The 14,172-nt window shown below is 32.7% G+C and overlaps 1 protein-coding gene across 1 annotated transcript; it reads right to left on the reverse strand.

Annotated features, from left to right (window-relative positions):
- Window positions 1-3,222: 3,222 nt before the first annotated feature.
- Window positions 3,223-11,439, reverse strand: LOC143586274 (exocyst complex component SEC8-like). The gene is made up of 25 exons (XM_077067854.1): window positions 11,346-11,439; window positions 9,413-9,799; window positions 9,179-9,283; window positions 8,815-8,924; window positions 8,499-8,660; window positions 8,234-8,357; window positions 8,031-8,137; window positions 7,674-7,963; window positions 7,432-7,595; window positions 7,241-7,356; window positions 7,092-7,177; window positions 6,878-7,005; window positions 6,756-6,805; window positions 6,564-6,664; window positions 5,764-5,876; window positions 5,556-5,663; window positions 5,231-5,428; window positions 5,067-5,152; window positions 4,770-4,965; window positions 4,608-4,685; window positions 3,989-4,090; window positions 3,814-3,888; window positions 3,613-3,708; window positions 3,484-3,533; window positions 3,223-3,389 (listed from the first exon to the last, which is right to left on the reverse strand). The coding sequence occupies exons 1-25, from the start codon at window positions 11,385-11,387 to the stop codon at window positions 3,302-3,304; spliced, it is 3,162 nt and encodes a 1,053-aa protein (XP_076923969.1). The 5' UTR covers window positions 11,388-11,439; the 3' UTR covers window positions 3,223-3,301.
- Window positions 11,440-14,172: the final 2,733 nt, after the last annotated feature.

Genomic DNA, 14,172 nt, shown 5'->3' on the forward strand with positions numbered 1-14,172 from the left:
CTCCCAATTTTTTCGTTCACTCTTGAACCTGCCTATATATATAGGGGATGGTTCAAGAGAGAAGTGATATAACTGCGAGAAATGAATATGAGCCACTAGTTTTATTTTAGGTTTTAAAGGATTAAAGATAAATTAAGAAATTATTAATGCATTATCTCTCTTCAATTAATATAAATAATAAACCACAATAGTTATTTATTAAGAATTCATTTATTTTTATAACTTATTTTTTGTCTCTTTAATTTTTATGATACACAAGTACAATTTATTCATACGTTAAAATTTCTTTCTCTCCAAAACCAACTTATTTCAACTCAATATATAATATCCATCAACACGTAGTTACATTGTGATAAATAATATAAAAAACTATTATACACGTGTTTGCATTTAATATCAACAAAAAAATATGCAACCTACACAATGACATATAGCCTACACTTGTTTTAAGAATAAGAAAACATATAACCTACACAAAAAATTCATCATCAATAAAATATACACGCACACAAAAACATATAAACTACACACGGAAATTTTATCCTACAAAAATACAATTTATTCATACACTAAAATTTCTTTCAACTCAACTTATTAATATCCACCAACACGTAGTTACATTGTGCTGAATAATACAAAAAACTATCTTACACATGTTTGCATTAAATGTGAAATATACAACCTACACAAAAACATATAACCCACACTTGTTCTAAGAAAAAGAAAATATATAACCACACATGAAAAACATATAACCTACACACGTGTATGATATGTGTATCTTTGTGTAGTTTATATAATCGTTGGTGTCGAATTAAGTATGTAAGTTGTATGTTTTTTTGTATGTTGTACGCTTTTATTGCTCAAAACAAGTGTATGTTATAAATTTTGTTTATTGTTTATATTTAATGGACACATTTGTATGACATTTTTTTTTTATTATTTATGACAATAGTTTTCTAGATATATCAATTAAAAAAAATATATATTATGTTTTGATATATATTTATTATTAAAAATTACCCGTTGATATATGCTAATAAATTGAGTGGAAAAAATCGTTTTTTTTCATATAAAGAACTAGTAATATATGAATAAATTGTATTTTTGTTAGATAAAATGAAAAGGATGTAAATAAATTATAAAACTAAATTAGTGTTTTTATCTTTTTAATTATTATAGTTAAATTAGGTAGATATATTAATTAAAGAGAAATTTATTATGATTATATTAGTTGTATTAATTGAAGAGGGATGTTGCATTTTCTGTTGTATTTACATCTTTTTTATTTATCTTTAAACTTTTAAAACCTAAAATAAAACTAGTGGCTCATATTCATTTCTCGCATTTATTGCAGTAATATCATTTCTCTTATATATATATATATATATTATTAAATCTTTTATTTTTTTGTCCTCATAACATATTATAACGTAACATAAAATAACATAGCATAGCATAACATAACATATTATTTATGCGACTTAGAAGATTTTAGAGCCTATATATATGGGTGCATACATAAGAAATTATCTCCATCTAAATACACAATAACTCTTTACTTCTCAACTTATTAGGTTTTACTGGGTTCAAACAAGACCTCAACTACATCGAAGATGACATTCTTGGTCGTAATGTTATTTTTAGTCTATGGTACTCTCTATCTTTTGATCCTTTTTATACTATAACATATTCTTAGTTTGTTAATGAAGTATATTTTATAGGTTTGCAAGCATCAAATGTTTTTGCTGATGAAGGATCGTTAGTGCGCGACACAACTCAATCTAACATCAAGCCTACAAAGGGTGATATACCTTGTAAAACGGACGAGCAATGCCAGCATCGTTGCCCCCTCGGCGGGGCGTGTCGGAAGGATCATTCTTGTCAATGTTACATTTTAAATAATTCAGATAATACAATTTGAACAACTTTGGCTTATTATAAAAGATAATAAATAAAAGTTATTAGAGTAGCATTGACTTTCTTTCTACATCTTAAAATAGAAAACTAAACATCTGGTTAAAAGTATTGGTTACAACTTACAACGAGGAAGATGTCTAGTGTTAATGACGAGTAATCATCGTGTTAAATTTCATATAGGGAATCCCAATAAAATTTATAATTGAATGATGAATAAATTGCATTTTTGTCATTTTGTATCAAATTTAAGTGTTTTTCCTTTACCCGCATTATTTGTACTTTATGTTTTTAAATGTTACGCGTTTTGTCCTTTATCCTTTGACCAGTTAATTATTTTCATTAAATTAGGCCACACCCTCTTTATCTCCCCCAACAACACCAACCCAAGTTATGAAAATCTCCCCTTCTTTTCCTTCTCTTTGTACACCACCCATCTGGCAAGTGGCACCACCGCCAATTATTACCCAAATATCATTCGAGTGGATATGTAACACCAGTTCAAATTCATAAATGTCTGTACAGTTATGAACAATTAATCATGCACGTTCATCCATTTTACGAGATTTATGATTGACTCGTTATGTTTTCTCAAATTGGTAATTTCAGACAAACCCTAGAAATGTGAATTTTGAATTAACCTAAAAATTTTCAAGTTGATTGTTTTCAACGACCCTTTTTGTGACGAAGGTTTGATTTTGGTGAACTTTCTTGAAATTGCGATGTTGCCCAATAGAGCGTAGTGGCTAAATTGTGGTGGCGTTTTGAACCATGAACACTTCGCAGTGTAATTATACTATGTTGTATATATATAATTACACCATTTGATTCGCACAGTTAGCACATTAATATAACTTGTATTATATATATATATATATATATGTGTTAACTTTTTTAACTTAAACAAATTCCTAAAGAATTATTTTAACTTTTTCAAAAGAATAGTTTGTAGTTTTTTTTTATTTTTTATTTTCATTCTTCTTATATGTTGATTTTGTTTAAATCCTAAAGAGTTATCATGTACGGATTTTAAAAACGTTATCTTGAAGTTAAAGATGCTTATTTAAAAAGTAAAACTTACATAACCCCACATATATCCTGCTAACCAACGCATATCGAAATATTGAACTCCAATACTTTATAAATAAATAAAAAATCACCCCGACATGAACAGAGGACATTATAAAACTTGTTGCAATCAATTTACAAGAAAATACATGCTACTTGCTATGGTTTCTAGACACCCGGACCAAAAGAGGGCTTATACCAAAAGTACACAAAAGAATACAAAATTTATACCACCCGAAAAAAAAAACTATAAACCAAAACACAGACACAACCACCGCTTAACATCTAAACAAACAAATATATGCCATCACACCACTTAAACTGGTAATATTTCTGCCATTCTAGCTTTAGCGTCATCTGGAACATCACGTCCAGGAACTTGTACCTTTAGAAGAGTGTAATACCTAAAACAGGTCAACAAAAGTCAACCACGGTAAGCCAATAGTTGTAAACTTGTAATGAAATTGAGATACAAGTGCATAAACAAGCGAGACATACTCTATGGCAGTGAATAAATGGTCATGCTCGGTAATGAAGGCAAGCAAGGCCTGCAAATAAATATATTATATATACATCATTATTTATTTTGCAAAGATATTAAATATAATTATTTTCCAAAAATAGTACCTCAACTGGCATGTTTAGCAGCTCATAATAAGTTCGGACATGATCTAATCTCGTTCGCACAGACTCACTATTGATTGAGGGTATCGCAGATAGTGCCTGTTACATTTTTAATTATGTGAATACTTAGATGCGGTTTAAAATTTTAATAATTTCACACAAGATCGTATACAAAGTAACAAACATCAGAAAGAAATGATAAACCTGTTCTAACGCGATTGTGTTCCTGCATATCTGCTGAACACCAAAAAGATTGATGTGTTTCATCTCTGCCAAAGCCTGAAATATATATGGAGACTTAACATATTACAATCACAAGTTTACAACCAGAAAAAAAAGATATATATAATATTAAATAATGTGGAGTGATATTAGAAACCTTGATGGACGCGTGTGATGCAACAGCACAGATTCCACCAAATATATAGTTCCGTTTGTCTGGAGCAATGAAAGGAGCAATTACTTCGTCTCTACGAGTTATCTGTCACAAGAAAATATTTAATTAAAACATTTAAGTAGAAAATTATAACAATGAAAGAAAATGGTAATTTTATATATCCCCCTTGAAATTTGGTATAACATCATATTTAGTAATTACCTAACAAAAAATCAGAATTTAAAAATAAGTTAATTACTCTAATGGTCCCTGCAGTTGTGCATGTTGCAGGTTTGGTCCTTATGTTTGAAAAATTACACGTATGGTCCCACTATCTCGAAAACGTAACACGAAAGGTCCTTAAAATGAATGAGTGTCACTTTTTCAAGTTAAGTGCTGTGAAATGACTAAAAGACCCTTCACATAAAACTTACATTGGGATACGATAGGTTAGAGTGCAAGGATAAAGAGAAGGGTATAATGTTCATAATCATATTATAAATTGTATATAATGATATAGGTAAATATGACATTTTAAAGCATTTTGAATGGCTAATATACAAGTTTTCAGGAGCATATATGAAATTTCAACAATGAAAGAAGCTTAAAATACAAGGCTCACCTGAGTGATTAAAGATATGATATAATCATCAGGTTCCTCAGCATCTTGGTCCTCCAAATATTCCCTTGTTGCCATTACCTGTTAAAAGCAATGTTAAAAGGTCATAAGCTAATTCATCATTTAATGGTCTTGAATGATTTTTTTAGTTTGAATGTGGCAAACCTGTATGTTGAAAACTGTTTCTAATTGCATTTCTACACGTAAAACCTTTAGACAATCAATTGCTAGCTTTCTGTAATCCTCAGCAAATGCTGCTAGATCCTTCGGAGGTAAACTGCTGCTTCGTTTATGATGGACAGATGTCCGCTTCACATCAAATTCTGTTGTATCAGATGCTTTTGCTGATGCATTCCCGAACCTGTATGAACCACATCAAAATATATTTTAAGAACTAAAGAATCAAATTGATAGCGTGACAGTGAAAATATATATATTAAAAGATCTAATTGAAAAACTTGCCTTTCAATAGAGTCAGCAATGTATTCCAATGAATCACTGAGGGATGCCAACAATACGAGCTTGTTGTTATCACGAATCAAAGACTCCTGCAAACACAATTAGAGTTCTGCACATTTAAACACCATAAAAGCAAAATATGCAAACATTTAAAGAATAAAATTTACCTGTTTTATCGGCCCTAGTTTCATAAGTAATGCACTAATTTCCAGCTCAACACCATCAGTGTCAGCATCAGAAATATGGTTATCTGCATTTGCATTTGCAAGTGAAGTTGGCAAATAAGCACTTGCTGGATCACGTCTCATTAGATTCTCAACATCATGTCTTCCAATAAGTATGTAACTTTGCTTCTCAAGAACTGCCTGATGATATATAACCAACCACACAAAACTAAGGAATATGGTGATAAATATACGAAAATATCTCATAACTCAAAACACTAAATATATGTAATTAACTAATGGAGAACAGGTAACGAACTAGCCATGCCTCAGTGTACGCTGCGCGACATCTTTCATATGTTCTCTCTAGGAATGTTTGCACATACTTCACAAGGTCACCAGCAAATTTCGGCATTGCTTGGGCCCACCCAAGAACCTGCAATAGTATTATGGAATTTAAAACATAACTGTAAAGTCAAAATCAGTGATATGATAAAAAAATAATGAGAAAAGACTTATGAAGAAAAGAAGCATGCCTCTTTAGCCAGAGAATCTATGGTTAAAAGTCCTTGTAAGATAGGCCGTCCCTTAGAAACTGATGGTGTGTAAGCAGCAGCAGGGTTTGCTCGTGGGCGAAATGCAGCTGGACCTACAATAATTTAATAACTGCTAGTGTCACATTAAATTTCACTGTATATTATGATTATACAAACTAATTTACAAATAAGTTTTTGGGTCAATTTTGACCCAAAGCCATAACCATATTAATTGTTGATTAAGGGGTGTTTATGGGTCAGTTTTGGCCCAAAGTCACAACCATAACCAAACTTTCAGTTAACCCGAAAATGATAACTGATCGGTTATGGTTAATCAGTTTTACATGTTGATTCGGTTAGGTTATGAATCGGTTAACCATGAACTAGAATTTTTCATCAAATGCTAGGGCCCGATTAACATAGCTCAAAACAATGTAATTAGGCCTGAAAATTTGGGCTTTAAATATTTACCACTTAATAAATTATTATTAGACATTTGGGCTTGAAAATTTTGAGACTTACAATTTGGCATTTATAAATATTACATAGAATTCGCTTATAATTGTTGGGTCAGTTTAGTTAACGGTTAACCAGGTACTTAGTATACTCGCTTTGGTTATATTGGTTCAGTTTCATATGCTAATTCGGTCATGGGTCGGTTTATTCAGTTTTATGCACATCCCTACAATGTTAAACACTGATTGATTGACTATGCCCATGGTGAATAAAATGTTAAAACACTGAAACGGTTGTTCACTCCATTCGGACAACTTAAAGGAAACTATTTGATAACAACATACTTGATATTGCTTGTTGCACGCCTTTCCTGTAATCAACAAACATAGTTGGCAAGAAGTGATCTTTTACAAAATTCTCAAGAAAAGCCAGTAATCCATCATTTCTGCAACATACGAATAATGATGAAAAAAAATATATAAGTAAACATAAATATTGCATGATACACTGAAACATTAAATCAGCAACAAACTTACCCTAGTTGAGAATATTTTTCAGGCAGCAGTGAAGCGATTTTATCTGTAAACTGCAGATGCAAAAAGGTTCAGTATGCTTGCACAAGTAACGAAATTTAGAACAGATTTAAAGAGGGTCAAACCTGTAGAACAGGTCGGTATACAGATGCTGTTAGGTATATTCCCTGCTCGGGCAAGACGGAAGCTGAACCATAACCTTCTTGGGCATTTTGACCTTTTCTAGTTCTTCCTTGGCGAATCAAATCAGCACCTGACATTAGTTAAATTAACCAAGCCAGAGTTAAATTTTGGCGCATTTATTAGCATATATTAGACAAAGAGCATATGATAACATACCCTGGCTGGAAACTGAAGCATCAGTGAAGCGAAACGCAAATGTAAGGCCATCTTCTCTGCAACCAAAATTAATAAAACTCTTTAATCTTTATGTATTATTCTCTTCTCTTGCTATATTGAGAAAAATAATTAAAATATAGTTTGTTTGCCTCTTTTCTTTTGAAGGAGTCTTGCTTGCAAGTCTAGCTGTTTGAACAGCAGCATCAGCAGATGCAGCTTCAGGAGTTGCTCTCAGGATCTCACATATGAGTTGTTGGCATTCACTCTGCGATATTAACATTGCAGCTTAACATAAATGACTAAACATTAATAATCAAAAGTTAAAAACAAAATCAAGAACCTGTAAAACCGTCATGGAAAAACCAATAGTGTAACCACCTGTCACCTGAGATGCTTCAAAATCAGGGTTCCCAGATGTCACGCTCGCATTCGACTTTGGTGCATTCATATGTGCTTGTTGAGATGATTTTGATTCAAGCAACTCCCCAACAACAACATGGTTTTCTGAAAAATATAACATTATTAAATAAAAACTTATAGCGAGTATATAGTGCAATGAGCATCAAGGTTACTTATACGAACCAAATATTCGAACAATGGTATCTAGAATAAAATCAAGAAGTTCCTTTGCTGCAGTTTGTGCTGCACCCATAGGAGCCATGACAGGTGTCACAGGGCTAACTGCCATTAGTGATACAGCTAATGATGTCCCATTTTTATGTTCTTTATGTAACTGTCCTTTTACATACTGAAGACCTGTTGTAGTAGCTCTAGCAGCATGGCCCAGACCAGGCCTGGAAGAATTTACACATTCTGCCTGAGCTTTAATCTTTGATGTGATGATTTCATGAATTGTTGGTCTTAATCTTTGGCTGTACATGAAATATATAACAAATTTCAGTACCGGAGTAATATTTATGAACAAAAAGATTTCAGTACCAGATTATAGCACCGGCAGCTGCAACTTTGTCAAGCATGCAAAGGCACTCAACCATAGTTTGGAAATACTTCACATGAATAGGAGATTCACTTTTCCTCATTGTTTCCTACAATTAATTAGAAACCCATTATTATACTATTAGAGAAGATAAACCTTCTTTTCATATTTATAAGGTGAGGCATATAGCATGCACAGTTCATACAACAAATTCATCAGGAGTCGATTCCGAAAGCCATGGTGGAAGACGAGGAACGTTCTTTGTATCTTTTCCATTATTATCAGCACCGTCATGAATGTCATCATCATCATGGCCATCATATGAGGAACTGAAATACATTGAAACAAAAACAAAAAGATTATCCATGTGTTCTAAAGTGACGCATAGTTGAAAAGGGATCCACAATAAAATCATCAAGATATGAACTTTTAGCATGATATTTCCGTTAAGAATTGAGATTTCATCTTACCCTCCATCAACAGAACTAGCAAATCCAGATGCACCAACATGGCCGTCACCTTTTTGCAATCTGGTTCTTCGTGAGAGAGACTGAGAATTACTCATTGCAAATGCAGAAACGGTTGTGGTTGGAATAGCATCATCCTTCTCTAACATACTAGGGGTAGCTGAGCTGCACTAAAAAATTTATCAGTTCTAAAAGATAATGGCATTCTTCTTTTTAATGTATAATTGCTGCAAGAATCCTTACATCTATGATATAATAAAAAAAACAAATAGCACATGTAATCATTGCTAGATGTGATAAACCGAAAAAGAGAATTTACCTATATTCACCAGTATTATAAAGATGGGCATGCAAAGCTTCCAACACTTTGTAAAAGAGAACTCCTCGCAGTTTTGCCAGCTCAGATCGGACATCTTGAAGAGCACCAACCTAGCCAAACCAACTAGGATGTAAGTTTTCTACGTTAAACTTAAAACATGTCTCAAGAGGGAACTAGGTACTTAAAGGCGTGTCTCCTTAAGTATGAACCATATCATAACCAAGCATGGTGTAATCTCGTTGTCAAGTACATTAAAGTCATAATGTGTAAGTCACAAATAAATCAAAAGGCAAATTTCTTTAATCTCCCTATCTAATTAATTGATTAATAGCATGTAAAATCTGAATATTTTAAGTTGACTCACAGTCTGAAGTCCCTCTCTTTCAAGCATTCTAGCTGATTGAACGTGTACCTGAACTGCTGCGTATAACTGATTGTCATCAATGAGCTTGTTTATACGAGTTGGAACCTGAAACATATGAACAATTGGCATTCTCTTTAAAAATATTGTCCATCATCACACATGGTAAAATCTTTCTTGAATCAAATGAAATTCTGAATGGAGTAATATATATTAGTTGGAAAGGTGAACAAAAACCTGAGCTATATTCTCAATTTGATCCAACAACGAGATTATGTGCCGCAACGTCATGGACCGATACCAAAGCTGATGCAACTGTTTGTTACGAGCACTAATCACTTTTTTTGCATTACCCAAATCAACTTTAAGTTTTCCTACACTTTGAGTAGACTCACTAAACAACCGCAATATCTGTGAATAATTCTGGATTGCTCTGTTGAATCCACCATGATAAGTTTGAACAACTTCATCCACAACTTCCTCAACAATATCGCTCTGGTCTTTCAATGCTTGGATTTCACCATCTCTATCTGGTGAAGTCAAGATATGGACAACATGAGGTAACGAATCAAACCGCGCCACAGTCCAACTCGCATTTTCATTCTCTAAATCTTCTCTTAAATACTGCAATTGAAACAAACCATACAATTAATATCAAGAAATTGAATCCAACAGTTCCAAATCTAGCTCTCATCTCTTATAACCAATTGTTACTGTAAACACATAAAATTAAACTGCTATCCCACCATGATCCAAGCTCTCTTATCAATACCATTATAACTGAAACTAGTTAACACACATTGTATGATGCATAGTTGTCAAAGACGCAAGGCGCACTAAGGCTGAGCCTTGGGCCTAGGCGTAGGGTGTTTATAAAGAGAGGGCCCGGGAATCGGGATAAACAAGACGCATAGCATAATCTTAGCATTTTTGGGGGTTTTAAACATGTTTTAGGCTTGTTTAGGGAAAGTTTAGGCTGGTTGCAGGACATTTTTTGATGTTTCAGACCACCTTGCCGGAAGGTCTCCTGGGAGGCAGCAGTGCGCTTTCCCTGTGCCTCGCCTCGCCTCGCCTCGCCTGAAGGCCTAGGCACGCCTGAGGGTTTTTGACAACATAGATATGATCTCAAATGTGCCAGTACCATACTTCAATCGGAAGACTTCCATTGAAGTTCTTATAATTCTAACAACCTAAAATCACATCTTTTATAACCAACTCCTGCTGTAGACAACTAAGCACATAAAATTAAACTGCTATCTCACCAAGATCACTGCCCCCTTATCAATATCATTATAATTGTTTTTAGTTAAACACATCATATGATCCAAAATGTCTCTGTATCGTACTTCAATAGGAAGATTTCCATTAAATTTCCAATAACTTTAAAAACCTAAAATCACAACTCCTATAACCAACTCTTGCTAGGAGTGTGCAAAGTCGGTTTAGTTCGGTTATGGAAGCTAAACCATAACCATAACCATAACCATAACACAAGCATACATGATTCAGTTCAGTTTTAGTTAAAGTCAGTTAAAAAATAGTCGAATACACATTAACCGTAATCATAGCCATCAGTTTTGTTCAATTATGGTTAATAATTCAGTTTTTGGTTATGGTTCAGTTTTCGCTCACCCCTAACTCTTGCTGTAAACACATAAAATTAAACTGCTATCCTGCCATGATCCCGGCCCCCTAATCAATATTATCATAACTTAAATTAGTTATGACAATCATCTGATCCGAAACGTATCAGTGTCATACTTAAACCCACTAAAATTCCTATAATTCTAAAGAACCTAAAATCACATCTCTTATAACCAACTCTTGCTAGGGGTGTACAAAGTCGGTGTAGTTCTGTTATGCAGGCTTAACCATAACCACAACCAAAACACAAGCACACAAGATTTGGTTCAGTTTCGGTTAATGAATACACATTAACCTTAACCGGTCGGTTAATCAGCTTCACTTAACCATAACGGCGTTCACTAATGGTTAACCTGCTATCCTATCCTATCCTGCTACCATGATCCCTGCCTCCTTATCAATCAATATTATTATAACTGAAATTAGTTAACACATGACATCATATGGCAGATTCACTATAATTCTAAAAACCTAAAATGAATTAAATAAACAATTGGTGGATGGAATTAGAAGTGAAGTGAGTGACCTGTTTATCTTTAGGAACAGGTAATCCATCGAACAGTCCCATAGCTCAAATCGAATTCAAAATTCTGCAAGTGAACAAACAAGAGATGAAGTTGTTAGTTGTTACGCATAATATTGCAACCGAAACGAAAATAAATTGGCGATTGCTTACCGTATTAATAATAATAATAATAATAATATTACGGAGGAAGATCTGGAAGGAGGAGATATAGGCAATGGTTACTTAACCATGGTTCAGTTTAAGTTTATGAAGAGGTGACGTCACCTCACCCACCGGCTGGCTGCCTACATATAATCGGGACAGGACGACTAGTCTACGGATCAAGCGCGTCGACTATATATGGTCAGGGGTAATAACGTCAATTTACATGAATGGTTAGTTTTAGTGAGGTGAGTTATTGTAAAAAAATGGTTTTTCATACAATAGGTATACGAGATTTATGATTGTGGAATTCAATTTCACGCGGTGGCATAACCGTAAATAACTTAAATCTAAATTCACGGCCTAATTTGTTGATTTCCATATCTGATCGTAATAATAACGAAGTATCATTCTGTTCGCAGATAGTGTTGGGTAGCCCGAATTCACCATCTCTAGTTCTAGGTAAAACCTGGTTAGAATTAGATTCAAACTTGAAACCTTGCAGTTTTTAGCTTATGTCTTCACTTCCACTCCAATACCAGTTTAACTAGTTGAAAAATAAATAATTTGGAATCAGATTCAAACTTTACTACACTAATAACTCATGCATTAAATGAGCGAATAAAGAAAATATCAAATAGTTTATAATAAAGATTGAAAAACTAAAAAGTATAGCGGAAAACAAACTCATTATTAGGTGAAAAATGACAAGCGAGAAAAGTAATTGATAATAATAAAATTTATGTGTGATGAAAAAGAAGTGATAAACAAAATTATTTATTATGTGAATAAAGATAAACGAGAAAGGTAAATGTAAGACTCGTAAAATTGGGATAAATGACCTTCTAATTTACTTATTTATTATTATATACAGATTTAACATTAAAAAGTTTTACAATGAACTATAAAGTGTATAACGCCATTAATCCCATTATCCTTTGAACTTTCAAATGGCTTTGCACAAGAACATAAGATAACATGAAGAGAGAAAAAATATGATTTGTATTGCTATGAAAACTTCATAAAGTAACTTTGAAGGTGTCTCACAAACACATTCAACTCTCTACCTATCATTAACCAACTTCAGTTCTTATTTAGAATGCTTCATGTTTAGACTTATCCACACAACCAACCAAGGCATTTACAAGGAAACACCCATATTTGTCCAAGTCTTTTCATGACTTCTCCATAACCTTATTTCGTCATATTAAGTCTAAATCTTGGAAGAGTGTTCTAGACTTTTCCTTGGTGTATTGATCCTTTATGAGTAGCCTAAATTCAGGAATTCTAACCAAACGATTATCTTAGCTCATTATCCGACTCATTCAACCTTATGTCCATAACTATAACGCGATTAGTACATTCGTGATTTTCTTGGTCCTAGTTGGTAAAGATGACTCACAAAGCCATATATATGGTTATTTGTTTCATGTTCAGTTTTCTATTTTAAGACGTGGAAAAAAAAGTTAACGATACTGGAGTAACTCTTAATTATTCATTTTTTTTATAATAAGCCAGAGTTGAACAAATTGTGATATTTGAATTACTTATACTTAATACAATCACAAAGGTTATCCTTACAATACTCGCGAATCTCGCAAAAAACATCACAATCCTTATCCTCTTTACAATGTTTAACTATAGATTCAGCTTTGCTAAGAGATTGTGTTTGGTCGCTCACTAGCGATCCTCTATCAACAAAAGCATACGATTGCGAACCTGCAACATACAGTTTGTCATCAACAAACTAGGAATATGTTAAAATATAAAAACGAAGGATCAAAAGATAGAGAATACCATAGACTAAAAAAAACATTACGACCAATAATTTCATCTTCAATGCAATTGAGGTCATGTTTAAACACAATAAAACATAATAAATTGATAAATAAAGAGTTATATTTTGTATATGGATGAAAATAACTTCTTATGCGTGGACCAATATAAATAGGCTCTAAAATCTTTTTAGGCTCATAAATGTTGCTATGTCGTGATGTTTTGTGTTATGTTATTGTACATTATGGTACGTTATGCAACGTTATGTTAAGTTTTGTTACTATATTATATTATGTAATGTTAAGGGATTGCATCGTATCGTATCATATTATATTATATTAAATCATATCATATCATATCATTTTATATCATGTCATATTATAACTTCTTATGCGTGCACCCATATATATTATATTACATTACGTAATGTTAAGGGATCGCATCGTATCGTATCATATTATATTATATTATATTAAAAAGTGTTTGCCCATGTCTAGTAGGTACACTAGAGAAAAGTACATATAATGTTGCGATAAGTGGTGTGATATTTCCATGAAAAAACTACTCACATTAAACAATAATCCGGAAATGATAAAGAAAATGACACTCCGCAAAACAAGTCATTTTCTGTACATGCTTAATTATGATTTTTTTACGTTAATTCTCATTCGATTAAATTTTGTTAAGTTTAATCACAACTAGTCTAGCATTAGCCTACAAAACATTGAATTTAGATAATTTATTTTTACTTGACTTACTCAACTTTCATATTTATCCGACATATACGAGCGTTGGTGATATTTTCAAACGATTCGAAGATGTATTTAAACGAACTAGGAGGTTTGATTTCTAAGTTATACGATTACATTTTATAATTTTTTTATAAAATATCCGAACACTAACTACAAAA

Source organism: Bidens hawaiensis, unplaced genomic scaffold (assembly GCF_021521415.1).
Source record: "Bidens hawaiensis isolate Kalapana, Puna unplaced genomic scaffold, B.hawaiensis_p1.1 tig00034597_1, whole genome shotgun sequence".
In the NCBI taxonomy this organism is placed as follows: domain Eukaryota; kingdom Viridiplantae; phylum Streptophyta; class Magnoliopsida; order Asterales; family Asteraceae; genus Bidens; species Bidens hawaiensis.